This window comes from Bombina bombina, chromosome 6 (genome assembly GCF_027579735.1).
Source record: "Bombina bombina isolate aBomBom1 chromosome 6, aBomBom1.pri, whole genome shotgun sequence".
In the NCBI taxonomy this organism is placed as follows: Eukaryota; Metazoa; Chordata; class Amphibia; order Anura; family Bombinatoridae; genus Bombina; species Bombina bombina.
The window spans coordinates 1,015,178,105-1,015,194,470 of NC_069504.1; the positions used below are offsets into that span (position 1 = coordinate 1,015,178,105).

The 16,366-nt window shown below is 35.6% G+C and overlaps 1 protein-coding gene and 1 long non-coding RNA gene across 2 annotated transcripts in view; both read right to left on the bottom strand.

Moving 5' to 3' along the window:
- Positions 1–8,769, bottom strand: part of LOC128662417 (uncharacterized) — a 152,554-nt gene extending 143,785 nt beyond the window's left edge. Inside the window, exon 1 of the long non-coding RNA XR_008402778.1 lies at positions 7,900–8,769. This is a non-coding gene — a long non-coding RNA (uncharacterized LOC128662417). The remainder of the gene's footprint in view (positions 1–7,899) is intronic.
- A 161-nt stretch (positions 8,770–8,930) lies between these two features.
- Positions 8,931–11,458, bottom strand: LOC128662418 (potassium voltage-gated channel subfamily A member 1-like). The gene has a single exon (XM_053716201.1). It carries the CDS (start codon positions 11,096–11,098, stop codon positions 9,245–9,247), a length of 1,854 nt encoding a protein of 617 aa, XP_053572176.1. The 5' UTR covers positions 11,099–11,458; the 3' UTR covers positions 8,931–9,244.
- Positions 11,459–16,366: the final 4,908 nt, after the last annotated feature.

A 16,366-nucleotide genomic window follows, 5' to 3' on the forward strand; every position in this document is an offset into this window, starting at 1 on the left:
CTTTAACAAATGATACAAAAAAAATAAAACAAAAGCTGGAAAGTTGTTTAAAATGGTATGTTCTACCTAAATCTTGAAAGAAAAAAATGTGGGTTTCATGTCCCTTTAATGTTATCTGCCAGTGTCCTCTATGAAGGTTTTTCATAAACGTATAAAAAGAATGTGCTCTCACATTCAGTATGTTACCAGAGCTCCCAATAGAATTGCAGCTCTGGTTGTGTATGTGGTGCTTGTCTGTGTGAGCTATGTTTGATTGATCTGCAGGGATGCATTCCCCATGCCTAAGCTATTATTAAATGGAACAGTGATGGCTAAGTTTGAAGTCTGTGTTTTGTTTATAGGGAAATTGGAGAACTGTAAGATGGGGGACAGGTGCAGAACCCATTGTTATTAGACATAGAAATGGTGTACTTTAAAGGGATAGCATCCACTACTTTTCATATAACTACATGTAATAGACACTACTATAGACACTACTATAAAGAGGAATATGCAGATACTGGTCTAAAAATCCAGTATAAAACCTTTTAAGAACTTACTTAGAAGCTCCCAATTGAGCACTGTTGATAAGGTAGTCTGGGACACCCACTCAAAGGGGCTGGGTAAACAAAAAGAGCAGACATCCCTTCCCCCTCTTCCCTGCATATGAAAATACAGATAACATAAACAGGAGTCTGTAAACCAGTGTATACATCTGGCACTGTGGGGCTTGGTTAGGAGTCTGAAAATCAGCACAATGTTCTTAAAAATAAGCAAAACTATACATTTTAATAAAAACACTACCAGATGGGCTATATAAATAGATAATCTACAAAACATTTATGCAAAGAAAAATCTAGTATACAATGTCCCTTTAAAAATCTAGTATTCAATGTCCCTTAAAGGAAAGTTAAATTAAAGTGACAGTAAACACCTTGTAATTACAAGACATTTCTGTTGTGATGCTTTAGAATAACATAATAACAAGCCTAAACATTTTTAAAACAAATTAACATCCTTTTTACTGCAATTATTTTTCAGTAGCCAAACAACACCCACCATATGACTTATTTGAAGGAACTAATCTGGGCTTTAGTCTGTAAACAACAAGGCTGTCATAAAGTTAGTATAAATTATATTGTTTTGCGATTGTTCTGTGATAAATCCAATTAGGGACCTGTATGGAGCAGGGTTATCCTTACAAAGTCAGCAAGGTGCATTTCACATTCTGTGAATTAGTAATTGTTCAATTTTAAAGGCTAAATTACATGAAAATGAATGCAATATATTGTAAAGTTGTTTTAATATGCATAACTAAACATTTTATATAAAAATCTTAAGCTTCTTACTGGCCCATTCATTTTTATTTATAAAAAAAAATACATCAACAATGAAATGCTGTATTGAATATAATTTGTATAAAAGAAAAACATTTAAAGAGCATATAAAACTGACAATTTGTTAGCATTTTTTTCAGGATATTGCAGTTCAGGGGGAAAACCATTTAAACCACTACTTGCTTATTTTTATTTCATCAGCTTTGCTGTGACCAGTTAGGAGCAAATATAAAGGACTCCACTGATCAAACGATCCCTGTGAAGTGTTGATACAGGTTGAAGTTTTGAATCTGATGACTAGGCCTTCCTGCTTATATAGAAGCAATGGAGCAATCATAATTTTCAAAGTTGAAGGGACGTAATTTTATTCATACTGTTTTGCAGTCAAGGGTACAGCCCTTTGAAAAGTTCCATTGATAAAGCAAACATTGTGTAGAATATTGTTGGCTAAAGTTCTAAAGTTTGCAATACGTGCTGCAGCCTCTCTGTTTAAGTTATTGGAAAAGAAGGCAACCCAAATGATAATACTACATTTGAAAAAATTGTTTAAGCATTATTAAAGGGACATAAACCCACAATTTATTCATTTCATGATTCAGCTAGCACATACAGCTGTAAACAACAATCCAATTTATTTCTGTTATGAAATTTGTTTCAGTCTCTTAATAACCTTTGTTGAAGGAGCAGCACTACTAGCACTAAATGGGAGCTAACCAAAAACATTGAGTGAACCAATGACAAGAGGCATATAAGCACATGTACCCATTATCAGATAGCTCCCAGTACTGGATTGCTGCTTCTTAGCCTAACTAGGTATGCTTTTCCAAAAAGGATAGCAAAAGAATGAAGCAAGTTAGATAAGAGAAGCAAATTGAAAAGCTGCTTAAAACTGTATACTCCATCTGAACCATGAAAGAAAATGATTGAGTTGTATGTCCCTTTAAAGCAGTGTTTCTCGACTCCAGTCGTCAGACCAGAGTTTCATTACTGATCAGCTGATTGTTTACCTGTGCTTTAGTTAAGATATAATGAATATCTGGCCTGACAAGGGTCCTGAAGACTGGAGTCGAGAAACACTGCTTTAAACCATAATACAGGAGTTTATTATTCCTGTTTACCTCTGTTCTATAATGGCAGTTATGCTTGTTTTCCTATAGCACATCTTTGTAAGCCTTAGTAAACAAACATGTTGTAAAAACAAAATACCCATTGTGTCATACAGCGCATCCTCCACATTATGTCAATGGCAGTGATTTGGAAATGTGTTTACAGAATTTGCAAGCTTAGATATGCAAAACCTTCTGCCATTCTCCTTCAATAAAAAAAAACAGTGCTTTGGATAATGTGTGAAAGCAAGAGGGCATATTCCAAAGGAAACGTTAATATTATGCTACAGTCAAGCAAGCTGTGTTCCGTAAATCTCAGAAGGATTTGATTTATATGAGAAGAGGAAATGTTGTTCTCCTTTTGCCTTATGTAATCCACTTAAGGGAGGAAATTTTTAGTTTATGAACTTAATGGAGAACTTTATAGTTTCAACTATTTAATTATGAAGATGACTCATTTTAGATATCCAGCATAAATATGACAAAAATAATTAATTTTGAGAATTAAACCCATTAAATACAATTCAGCTCTGAAATATTAAAGGTACAGTCTAGTCAAAATGATCTAGTCAGATAGGTCATTCAATTTTAAAACACTTTCCAATTTACTTTTATCATCAAATTCGCTTCATTCCCTTGGTGGTATTTTTGGAAAGCTAAACCTAGGTAGAGTCAAACTGATTTCTAAACTGTTGAAAACCGCCTCTTAGCTCAGAGCATTTTGAATGTTTTTCACAGTTAGACAGTGCTAGTTAATGTGTGTCATATAGATAAAATTGTGATCACTCCCATGGAGTTATTTAGAAGTCTACACTGATTGGCTACACTGCATGTCTGTTAAAAGCATTTAGATAAGGGGGCAGTCTGAAGAGGCTTAGAAACAAGGTAATCACAGAGGTAAAGCATATATTAATATAACTGTGTTGGTTATGCAAAACTGGGGAATGGGTAATAAAGGGACTTTGTATCTTTTAAAAAAATAAAAATTCTGGTGTAAACTGTCCCTTTAATTTTAAAGAAAAATAAAGATAAAATGGAGAAAAGAATAAACAAAGCTTAGCAGCTTATTTTATTAAAAGATATCCACCTGCTTCTCTGTTAGCTCACTTGTGCCTTTCTAGAAGTATATTTATTTATTTATAAAATATTTTTATTTATAAAATATTTTACCAGGAAGGATACATTGAGATTTCTCTCGTTTTCAAGTATGTCCTGGGTATATAATTTTATTCTCATACAAAATGACAGACCAGCCCAATAGTAAGCAGAGATTTGTACAGCTCACCCAGGCATACTGTATGTTGCAGCTTTTTCAGTGAGCTGCAATGTGAGCAAGGGGTCCATCTCTGATTTGCCCAGCACCCTTAGGGTCTTAAATCCCCCAGTGTGCAACGGGAAAAAAGCTTCCATTCTAAATCCTTTCTGGCCTTATCAGGGGCTAATTATTTCAAATAATTAATAGAACTCAATGATAAAGCCCTGACATGCGTGTATTCTTTCCTTTACACTGAAAAGCAGATCATCTTTCAAAAGCTATAAGATACAATGAGTTGTCATTCAATAGTCTAGTCTGACTCACTGACCTGTAAAAGGGCAGCCTTGCAAACAATTCATCACTTTGATGGCCTATAAGGGATCTGTTCTATTTCGAATATGGAAAGAATGTGATAGATGGTAAACAGTGGCTTACCATTCTGTCTTTGCATAAAGTGTGAATGCTTTGCATAAAGGATAAACACTGCAAGAGTCAGTTTTAACTGTGAATACATCTAGCACTGTGAATAAATCTACATTTCCAGTAGATTAATCAAATTGAATATGTCATAGTTTTAAACAGGTGTCAAAAGCATGCAGTATTTTTTATTAGAGACAAAACAATCTGGATAAAGGCTATGGCTATGCAAAAACTCAGACTGGTTTCAATTTAAAGGAATAGTAGATCCTCAATATTTCTGTAACTGGCTTATTAAAGTTATTATATATATTTATTTATTTTTTGTGTTGAAAAATATTTGCAGCAGTCAAGCAAAGAATAATCTACCCATTAACAAAACAAAACATTAATATATTTAAAAAGCATTTTAGCTTTCCCAAACATTAATATCTATATTTAGATCATATAAATATTTCCTAAAGAAGGCACCTTAATGGACTAAAAAATGTGTAGCAGGTTCATTCATGCAAGCAGCTTTTGTAGAAATGTTCCAAAACATTTTAGTTGTAAACTTTCATTCATTTTTGGAATAATTACCAGATACCTAAAAACACTTGATTATTTTCACAATTTTTTTTTATTTTCTGCTCCATACCCACATATCCCCCAAAATATCCATTTTAATGAATGCCTTTTCTGCAGGAAAAAAATGAAATATTTATATTCTCCATAATCTATTTTTTATTTTTTCCGCACATATGTATTTTATGTTTAATTGTTATTTCAAAGAAAATCTGATGTTTTAATTTAAAATCACATTTTTAAAATAACTATTACTTTAAAAACTTGAAAGTAAATAGATACTGTTCTTGCCATGGATACAATCATAAGCAGTTTATAATGTATATGACATGCAAATATCTTGTCAACAGTAGCTAGGCAGTTTTGATTTTTACTTTTAATTTAAAGGGGGGCACAGCCAATCAGCTTCCATAAACCCCCATACACTGTTTTCATAGTGTGTTCCTGCAGCTCTTCAGAAAATTTAAAGGAAAAGTAAAGTCCAAATTAAACTTTCACAATTCAGCTAGGGCATATCATTTTAAATAACTATACAATTTACTTTTATAATCAAATTTGCATTTTCTCTTGGTATTTTTTTGCTGATTTCTAAGACTTTGTAGTTCACCTCTTATCTCACATTCTGGCTGTGAATAGCTAATAACATGTACTGTTTGTTCATGTGTGCCATATCGATAACATTGTGCTCACCCCAGTGGAGTTATTTAAGAGTCAGCACTAATTGCCTGAAATGCAAGTAAAAAGATCTGAGATAAGGATGCTGTCCGCAGAAGCTTAGATACAAGGTAATCATAAAGGTAAAAAGGATATTACTATAACAGTGTTGGTTATGCAAAACTAGGGAATTGTAAATCAAGGGATTATCTTGGCTGTTTTTTTTATCTTAGAGTATGTTGCTTAGCAACTTTAACTGGGAAGTATAAATGACTTGTGCATGCCATCTTCAACTGTGATTGACTCAGGAGCAATATACAGGCAAATAGACTAAACAAAATGTAGTAAACTATTACATTTATGTATATGTCATGTGTATGTTCATGTCTATGTCAGACTCCAATGTTTAGTTAATATATTTTTATTTACATTTTTAAATAATTGCTTATTTATATGATTCCTTATTTGAAAATGTTTCAGAATGTAATACATTTATATTTGAAGTTACCTTTTATATATAATATATTTATTTAACATTTTAAACTGAGTATAATTCTTAATTATTTGTACAATGTGTGTGTTTTATGTGTTGTTTTTGCCCCTTTGTGTCTAGTAGAAATAGTGGAAAACTTGAGTTTCTAGCATTCAGCAAGCCAAAATCATTAATAGGCTCCATTTAAATTTAGTGAAATATATCCTATTGTTACAGTTATAATTTTTCATTATCATAACCTTATACTGCCATAATTTTGCAAGAGCAAAACAAAAACCACACTGCTTTCTTAAATACTGTATGGTGTAACATTTTCAGTAGTTGTATTAGCAGCTACTGTCATGGCATAAGCTTACAATGATCATAAGTGTCCCTTTAAATGTGTGATAGATGTGTCTTTTTTTTTAAAGCTAACAATACCCATATATCTGTATAACCACAATGTATAGTATATTTGAGACCAGAATCACATCCAGTAAACATATCCACTATAAGCTGGTTATAGTTTAATAGTTTCAAATATTTCTCTTGAGGTAACTCCAGTGTACTTTTTGAAAACAGGAGCAATTTTGCTGTTTATATAAAGAGACATGAAAACCCAAACATTTTCTTTCATAGTTTAAATAGAAAATACAATTTTCAACAACTTTCAAATTTACTTTGATGATATTATTTGCTTCAATCCTTTTATATCCTTTGTTAAAAAAGAATACCTAGGTTGGTTTAGGAGCATCAATGTACTACTGGGAGCTAGCTGTTGATTGGTAGCTGCATATATATTCTGCCTTTAGTGCCTTGCTGCTTTTTCAACAAAAGATACCAAAATAATACAGTAAATTTGATTTTAGAAGTACACTGAAAAGTTGTTTAAAATAGTGTGCTTTATTTGGATAATGAAAGAAAATGTGGGGGTTTTATGACCCTTTATCATTAACAAAACATCTTCCTTTCAAAATTATCAATGCTTTGCAAATAATTTAAAGGGACAGTAAGCACCTTGAGATTAATATGATCCTTTTTATATATAAACAACTTTTCAATATACTTTCATTATTGTTTTGTCCCCTGTGTGTGCTATTTAGCTCTGAACATTGCATATTTTCTAATTCTAAAAACTGGTAATGCACTCTGATGACTCGTCAAGGCAAACCCTGCTACATAGCTATCTCTAACTGTATTCAGCAGATAACAACTACAATGCAGTTAATACTAATATTATGATGTGGCTAACCTTGTCACAGACAGCTCAAAATAAAACAACTGGGGGTAGAGCTTGACTATTGAAAAACAACTACAGCAAGCAAGATTTTAACTTGTTTTTAAAAAGTTTAGACTGATATTTTATAGCAAGACAACAATAATATCTTAACTACAAAGTATTTAGGGACCCTTTAAAATGTATGTGTCCTGCCACCAAAATTGCAGTAAACTACATGCAAGTGTAACCTACATTCTGGTTCCCAATGTCAACAGTTATGTGCCACTACCAAATAAATATTTTTGAACGACCTGAATGCCAGGAGGCCACAGATTTGATTATATATTTAGTTATAACCTTTTGGATGAATCTACATATAGTTATATTAAAACACCTTGTCTAGTGCCTAAAAAACAGAACATTTCTAAATTATTAGTGTTTTTGATGGTTACAAACCAAATTAACAAGATTACAAGGTAAAAAAATAAATCATCCTTTTCACAGCCCTAAATACTAAAACACTGAAGATGATGTTTAACAATAAATTTGGCAACAAATTGAAAACTTTCAAATTCCAAAAGAAAAAAATGGCATAGTTATACATTTATACGTGTTATATATTTAATTATACAAAATTAGTGTGGGGGATATTAGTATTAAGTAATATAGTCCATTGATTACATTTTAATGTAATACATTTTGCTGTCTGATCCTTGGGATGAACTTAAATAAATAAATAAATAAATAATAATCTGTAAAATCATTTGGGAATTACCCCGATTGCTACAGAAAACCCAAAGGTAATGTCTATAAATTTCATGCACATACATTCCTCACATGCCAATATGCAGAAAACAATGATCAAGTTACCATTAAAATATATAAAATATACAAACCTTTTGTGTTGATGGACATCTTCTCAGGTGCCAGATTTGTGTCCCTTCCAGTCATTTAATTTGCTTGGACTGCAGCTGTTTTGTACATGTTTAAATTATCCTTTAGGGATTCATTATGAATGTGTAGACAATAGTCTTGTTGGTTTACAGGATAGAGCCACGCTATTGTTGCTACTGTAGAACATTATTTTCATTTTAGTCCTTCCTTATTCAATCCTTGGTAATCTCTTCATAGTCTTGAACTCCAGTAAGGTTAAGAATGAAAAATAGAGCATCTCTTACAACAGTCTTTTTTAGATTATGCACATTGACCATACAAGTAGTTTAATAGAACTGAGGGAAGTGGAAAATTCTGTTTCTTATACCGTATATGACACACACTAGAACAGAAGGGCAATATGATGTATGCACTTCAGCTGCAATATGCTTAATATTAATCTTGAAAATATGCAAGTGCTCTCTTCATATAATGGAAAGCAGATCACTGTATAAAATATAAGATACATTAAATTAATTTGGAATATAATCTACATGCATTGTGTTCAAATAATATTTCTGTCTTTGGGGTTCGGTTTTGTTTTTGTTTTTTTCCAAAATCTGCTTCTGTAGTGCTAAACCTCACATGATATCAGCTGATCATCTTCTTTGTCATTCTAAATGAGAAATACTAATTCGAGATTCTGAAACATTAAGTTTAATAAAGTATCTTGTAAAGAAAAAGTATCTACAGCTCTTAATAATTTAAGGCTCACATATATATATATATAACAATACAATATTTTCTCAGAAAATTGTTCTTGCTAAAATCACCAGCACCAAGTTCACTGCACATACTAAATATACCATAACTTTGTTCACAATAAGTGTACCTTGTACATGTCCATGGCATTTTAGTAAATAAATAACTTTAAAAAAAAAAGAATATGAATATATATATATATATATATATATATATATATATATATATATATATATATATATATATATATATATTCAAAACATTACAAAAGTAAATCAGTGTTCAATAAAAATATGTTTGCAAAATGTTGCAGGGTGGAAAGATTCAAATTATTGGATACTTTAGATCACAAATGTGTCAAATGTTTCCCATCCTGCAGCTAGCTACATTTCTGCCCAACTTTAAAAAATAAACGATCTTTATTAACATCACTTCAAGACTGTAACAATTATAAGTTAAAAAATATATGCCTGACTCAAAATACTGTAAAAGTAGTAACAAAATTTGTTTAACAGCAAATACTGTTCAGTTGCTATTTATAGAGAACAAAAATGCTCTATTTTATTGTTTATAATTCCAGGTTCTGTTTTGTGCTTTAAGGTTGTTCTACAAATCTGTTTCCCTGTTGGTATCCAGACAAAGAGCATATAGGGATTTTCTCAGATCCACATTACTCTTAGCTTTGAGATTAGTTTTTTCTAAAGAGCGAGTGCCATTATTGATGCCTTCCAGATTGTCCAAGTGCACTACAGACTTGCTCAGTGAGGATTTGCTAGGGCTTGTCTTTAATTCTTCAGCACAGCTGCCCTGACCACTGCTGTGCTCCTCCTTGAGGATCACCTGTTCTTCATGGTCAGTCTCTCTATGATAGAAATAGTTGAAGTTGGAGACAATAACAGGGACTGGTAGAGCAATAGTGAGCACACCAGCAATGGCACACAATGAACCCACAATTTTACCTCCGACAGTCACTGGTCTCATGTCCCCATAGCCGACTGTAGTCATGGTGACCACAGCCCACCAGAATGCATCAGGGATGCTCGAGAAATGAGAGTCTGGGTCATCAGCCTCAGCAAAGTAAACTGCACTGGAAAACAGAATTACTCCAATGAAAAGGAAAAATATTAGCAAGCCTAACTCTCTCATGCTAGCCTTCAAAGTTTGCCCCAAAATTTGAAGTCCTTTAGAGTGCCTAGACAGTTTGAATATCCTGAAGACCCTTACTAGTCGGATAACCCTCAGTATAGCCAGGGACATAGCCTGCTGACCGTTGTTTGTTTGCTGTTCAGCCAGCTCTGTTCCTAGTGTGATGAAATAAGGGATGATGGCTACAATATCAATGATGTTCATTATGTTCTTAGAAAATTCGGGCTTGCTGGGGCAGGCGAAGAATCTTACCAGCAACTCAAATGTGAACCAAATGACACAGGTGGTCTCTATAATGAAGAAAGGATCAGTGAGACCACTGGGGGGAGCAGGCTGTTGGGTGTCATTCAGCACCTTGGACAGCGACGGGGGCAGCTCGTTCTCATCCCTAAACTCAGGTAGGGTCTCCAAACAGAACGTAATGATAGAGATGAGTATTACAAGCACAGATACTATAGCAATGCCTCTGGCAGAGCTTGAACTCTCGGGGTATTCAAATATTAACCATACCTGTCGCTGGAATTCGTTTCGGGGAAGAGGCTTTTCCTCATCTTTTAGGAAGCCCTCGTCTTCTCTAAACCTCTCCATGGCTTCCTCCCCTAGCTCGTAGAACCTGATCTCGTCTGCGAATACATCAATTGAGACGTTAACAGGTCTCCTGATTTTGCCCCCAGATTGATAAAAGTACAGAATGCCGTCGAAGCTTGGTCTGTTTCGATCAAAAAAGTATTCGTTCCTCAGGGGATCGAAAAACCTCATTCTTTTTTCAGGATCTCCCAATAAAGTATCAGGAAACTGGTTGAGGGTTGATAGCTGTGTCTCGAATCTCAAACCTGCGATGTTGATGATGACCCTTTGGTTACTCTCGTGGTCCATAATGCCCAGGTCAAAGTGATGGTCCTCCTCCTCCTCAGGGTGGTGATGGTGGGCATGAGGCTCCTCTTCGTCCAACCTTATCACAGTCTCGATGTCATTCTCCTTGTTGTTGGTGCCAGGGTGGCTCATGATCATGTCGCTGCTTTGCAAGCGATCGCCCACACCTCCTCCTCCACATCCACCTCCTCCTCCTCCTTCTTGGTCGGTCCCTGGTGGCTGATATTGCTGCTGATGTTGTGGTCGCTGCTGGCAGCTTTCCTCTCCGTCTTGTTCTCTCCCTTGGTTGTAATCGTTCAACCAAGATGGTGCCCTGGGGATTTGGAGTAGATCCCGCCTGCTTGTTGTGCTGGCTGCCATGGCAGAGCCTCCATCCTCCCCACCACTGCCAGACACAGCTGTGGCTCCTCCGTTTTCCAAACTCACCAATGCAATATCCATTCCGAAACCGTGAAATATTCATCAGCCCCAATCATTCTGCAGAATGTCACAGATCCTCCTCCCCCCCCCTGGGGAAAGAGAAGGGTGGTGGGAAACAAACTGAAGAGCCTCCAAAATGAAAATATATTTAAAAGGAACTCCTCAGAAAGTAGGACCAGAGCAAACCTCGTTGTACATAAATAACACCAGAAGAGGGAACCCGGATGAAAAAAACAATCATTATTCCTGACGTCAAAGATGCTTTTTCTCTCCATCCATAGTTACTAGACAATAACTGTGAAGCAGATGCATCCCTCTCCAGCAAGCAATCTGTTCATCTCTCTGTCCCTCTCTGTCTCCCTCTCTCTATCTCTTCCTCTCTCTCCCTCTCTCTCTCCTTTACTAATCTAAAGCAATTCATGATGAACTGAGCGTCCCATGCACCTCTCACAACAGATATTTGACAGGTACCACAAGGGATCAGTGTGATTTATCTATATGACTATGTGCAGAATTCCTCTGGCTGTTATTTTAAGGTTTTGGTTTCTTACAGCTCGGGAATTAATAGTGCCTGCTCTGAGCTGGGGTTTTGTTTTACAGGGAGGTTGCATCAGCAAAGGTTAAAGAAATGATTTAGCAGTATGTGTGTGTGAGTTTGTAGACTGATGTCCATTGTGAATTATTTGCATTCATCTTTTTGTTAACCAGACTATCATACATGTAAAATACCTGTTGTTCAGTACAGTAGTTCTCTGGTAGTGTTTTTTTTTATTATCTGAAGCTTTTAAGTTGTGTTTAGTTTAATCCTGTTTATTAGTTTTAACACACATTTCTGGTTTGGTTCTACATTATATGCTTCTTTTTTAATTTATTTATACTGTATCTTGAATATAAGCATTACAATACGCTGTATTTTATTTATGTAATTATATATTATAGCTCACACAAAGAAACACACACACACATCACACACACACACACACACACACACCACACACACACACACATCACACCCACACACACACACACACACACACACCACAAACACACACCACACACACACTCACACACACACACACACCACACACACCACAAAAAATAGCACACACACACAAACACACACACACACACATCACACACACACACCACACACTCACACACACACCACAAACACACACACCACATAAAATAGCACACACACACAAACACCACACACACACACACACATACACACATACCACACACATACACACACTCACACACACACACACACTCACTCACACATACAAACACACTCTCACACACATTAACAAACACACACCACAGACACCACACACACACTCACACACACCACACACACACACACACACACTGCACACACACACCAAAACACACTCACACACACCATATACACACACACACCACACACACACCACACACATACACACATACATACAAACACACACACCACACACACATACAAACACACACACCACACACACACTTACACACATACACACTCACACACACCACACACACACACACACACACTCATACACACATACACAAACACACTCACACACCACACACACCATACACACTCACACACACAAACACACTTTTCTTTTGAATCATGTTATCATGTTAGTTTTACCTATTAAATAAAAATATATTTCCCAAACCATATATAAGGCAAAAGAAGAATTGATTACTCTGGTAGATGGCAGTGCTTAAAAAGAAACACAAACAAACTAAACAGATGTCATTGCCATCGAAAGTTTAAAATCAGCGTGGGAAACTGAGTTTCCCTGAGTTAGGTTTTCAATTCCCATGGGATTATTCAGTATAATTTTACAATCAAGCATATCAAATCCATTTCCCGACTAAAAATGCTGCTAATCCATATTCACCTAAGACATTTTCTGCCTGTTCAAACTGGTTCCCTCAAATTATCTGCAACACCTAATTGGGAAAATGTCACCCAGTTTATAGATGAAGTACAAGCCCTTGTGTTTGAGTCCTCACAGTCATATTATGAAAACTAATCACTTAAATTAACTACTAATTTAGTGTTTACTGCAAACTATTTTAATCAGGTTTCAATCAAATATTTATATATTATTGCAGCATTGTCTTTAGAAATATTGAAAAACATACTTTATTTTTCTATAGTGGATTTGCTTTAATTATGGGAGATTTTAACTACCCTGATATAAACTGGGCCAATGAAACTAGTAATTCAGCTAAGGGGGATAGATTTTTAAATGTTTTCAGGGATAACTTCTTGTCACAATTAATAGAGGAGCCAACTAGGAGTAACGCTATATTGGATTTAGTGCTATCAAACAATACAGATATAATATCAAACATAGAAGTCAAAGAACATTTGGATAACAGTGATCATAACATGGTCACATTTGAAATGTCTTTTCATATGCAGTGTCTTAATGGTTTAACTAAGACTTTTAATTGTAAGAAAGCAAAATTCAACGATTTAAGGAAATCATTAAATAATATAAATTGGGACAATGTATTCTCTAATAAAAATACAGAGGATAAATGGATAATATTTTAAACTTTGTTAAATAAATTCACATATCAACAAATACCATATGGTAAATAAAAAAGAATCTGAACCCGGTCCCACCCTCCTAGCCTCTCAATAAAAGACCGAGCTCTCTCCACAAGGTCAATACAATGTAAAACTAATAATCCTAGAATGAGTGGCGCTAGCAAGCTGAGGGTATGTCTATATGTGACTTTAATAAGTCTATATGTATAATAAACAATTATGAACACCAATGTATAAAAAAGAGAGTTTTTATTTTACAAATGAAAAATGCATATGCCAGGCTTTAAGATAATAAAAAGTTGTGGCCACAACTAATAAAAAAAATGAGTACTGTACTTCAAATAAGTAATACGTTATAAAGGGTTAATTTCCTATCGGCTAGATTTAGAGTTTTGTCGGTAACGACCCGCGTAGCTAACGCTGGCTTTTTTTCTCCCGCACCTTTTAAATACCACTGGTATTTAGAGTTCACAGAAGGGCTGCGTTAGGCTCCAAAAAGGGAGCGTATAGCATATTTACCGCCATTGCAACTCTCAATACCAGCGGTGCTTACAGACGCGGCCAGCTTCAAAACGTGCTTGTGCACGATTCCCCCATAGAAAACAATGGGGCAGTTTGAGCTGAAAAAAAACCTAACACCTGCAAAAAAGCAGCGTTCAGCTCTTAACGCAGCCCCATTGTTTCCTATGGGGAAACACTTCCTAAGTCTGCACCTAACACCCTAACATGTACCCCGAGTCTAAACACCCCTAACCTTACACTTATTAACCCCTAATCTGCCGCCCCTGCTATCGCTGACCCCTGCATATTTTTTTAACCCCTAATCTGCCGCTCCATACACCCCCGCAACCTACGTCATCCCTATGTACCCCTAATCTGCTGCCCCTAACACCGCCGACCCCTATATTATATTTATTAACCCCTAATCTGCCCCCCACAACGTCGCCGCCAGCTACCTACAATAATTAACCCCTAATCTGCCGACCGGACCTCACCACTACTATAATAAATGTATTAACCCCTAATCCGCCTCACTAACCCTATAATAAATAGTATTAACCCCTAATCTGCCCTCCCTAACATCGCTGACACCTAACTTCAAGTATTAACCCCTAATCTGCCGACCGGACCTCACCGCTACTCTAATAAATGTATTAACCCCTAAAGCTAAGTCTAACCCTAACACTAACACCCCCCTAAGTTAAATATAATTTAAATCTAACAAAATAAATTAACTCTTATTAAATAAATTATTCCTATTTAAAGCTAAATACTTACCTGTAAAATAAACCCTAATATAGCTACAATATAAATAATAATTATATTGTAGCTATTTTAGGATTAATATTTATTTTACAGGCAACTTTGTATTTATTTTAACCAGGTACAATAGCTATTAAATAGTTAATAACTATTTAATAGCTACCTAGTTAAAATAATTACAAAATTACCTGTAAAATAAATCCTAACCTAAGTTACAATTAAACACTACACTATCAATAAATTAATTACATGAAATACCTACAAATAAATACAATTAAATAAACTAACTAAAGTACAAAAAATGAAAAAAGATAAGTTACAAAAAATAAAAAAAATAATTACAAACATAATAAAAATATTACAACAATTTTAAGCTAATTACAACTACTCTAAGCCCCCTAATAAAATAACAAAGCCCCCCAAAATAAAAAAATGCCCTACCCTATTCTAAAATTAAAATAGAAAAGCTCTTTTACTTTACCAGCCCTCAAAATGGCCTTTTGCTGGGCATGCCCCAAAGAATTCAGCTCTTTTGCCTGTAAAAAAAAACATACAATACCCCCCCCAACATTACAACCCACCACCCACATACCCCTAATCTAACCCAAACCCCCCTTAAATAAACCTAACACTAAGCCCCTGAAGATCTTCCTACCTTGTCTTCACCATGCCAGGTATCACCGATCGTTCCAGGCTCCGAAGTCTTCATCCAAGCCCAAGCGGGGGCTGGAGATCCATCATCCGGCTGAAGTCTTCTATCAAGCGGCAAGAAGAAGTCCAGAAGAGGCTCCAAAGTCTTCATCCTATCCGGGCAGAAGAGGAGATCCAGACCGGCAACCATCTTCATCCAAGCGGCATCTTCTATCTTCATCTGATGACGAGCGGCTCCATCTTGAAGACCTCCAGCGCGGATCCATCCTCTTCTTGCAACGTCCTAAGTCCAAATGAAGGTTCCTTTAAATGACATCATCCAAGATGGCGTCCCTCGAATTCTGATTGGCTGATAGGATTCTATCAGCCAATCGGAATTAAGGTAGGGAAAATCTGATTGGCTGAATGAATCAGCCAATCAGATTGAGCTCGCCTTCTATTGGCTGTTCCGATCAGCCAATAGAATGCGAGCTCAATCTGATTGGCTGATTGGATCAGCCAATTGGATTGAACTTGAATCTGATTGGCTGATTCCATCAGCCAATCAGATTTTTCCTACCTTAATTCCGATTGGCTGATAGAATCCTATCAGCCAATCGGAATTCGAGGGACACCATCTTCTATGACGTCATTTAAAGGAACCTTCATTCGGACTTAGGACGTCGGAAGAAGAGGATGGATCCGCGCTGGAGGTCTTCAAGATTGAGCCGCTCGTCATCGGATGAAGATAGAAGATGCCGCTTGGATGAAGATGGTTGCCGGTCCGGATCTCCTCTTCTGCCCGGATAGGATGAAGACTTTGG

Bases quoted from the DNA above. Each gene is read 5' to 3' on its own strand.
- LOC128662418 (XM_053716201.1), bottom strand. From the start codon at position 11,098: ATGGATATTGCATTGGTGAGTTTGGAAAACGGAGGAGCCACAGCTGTG.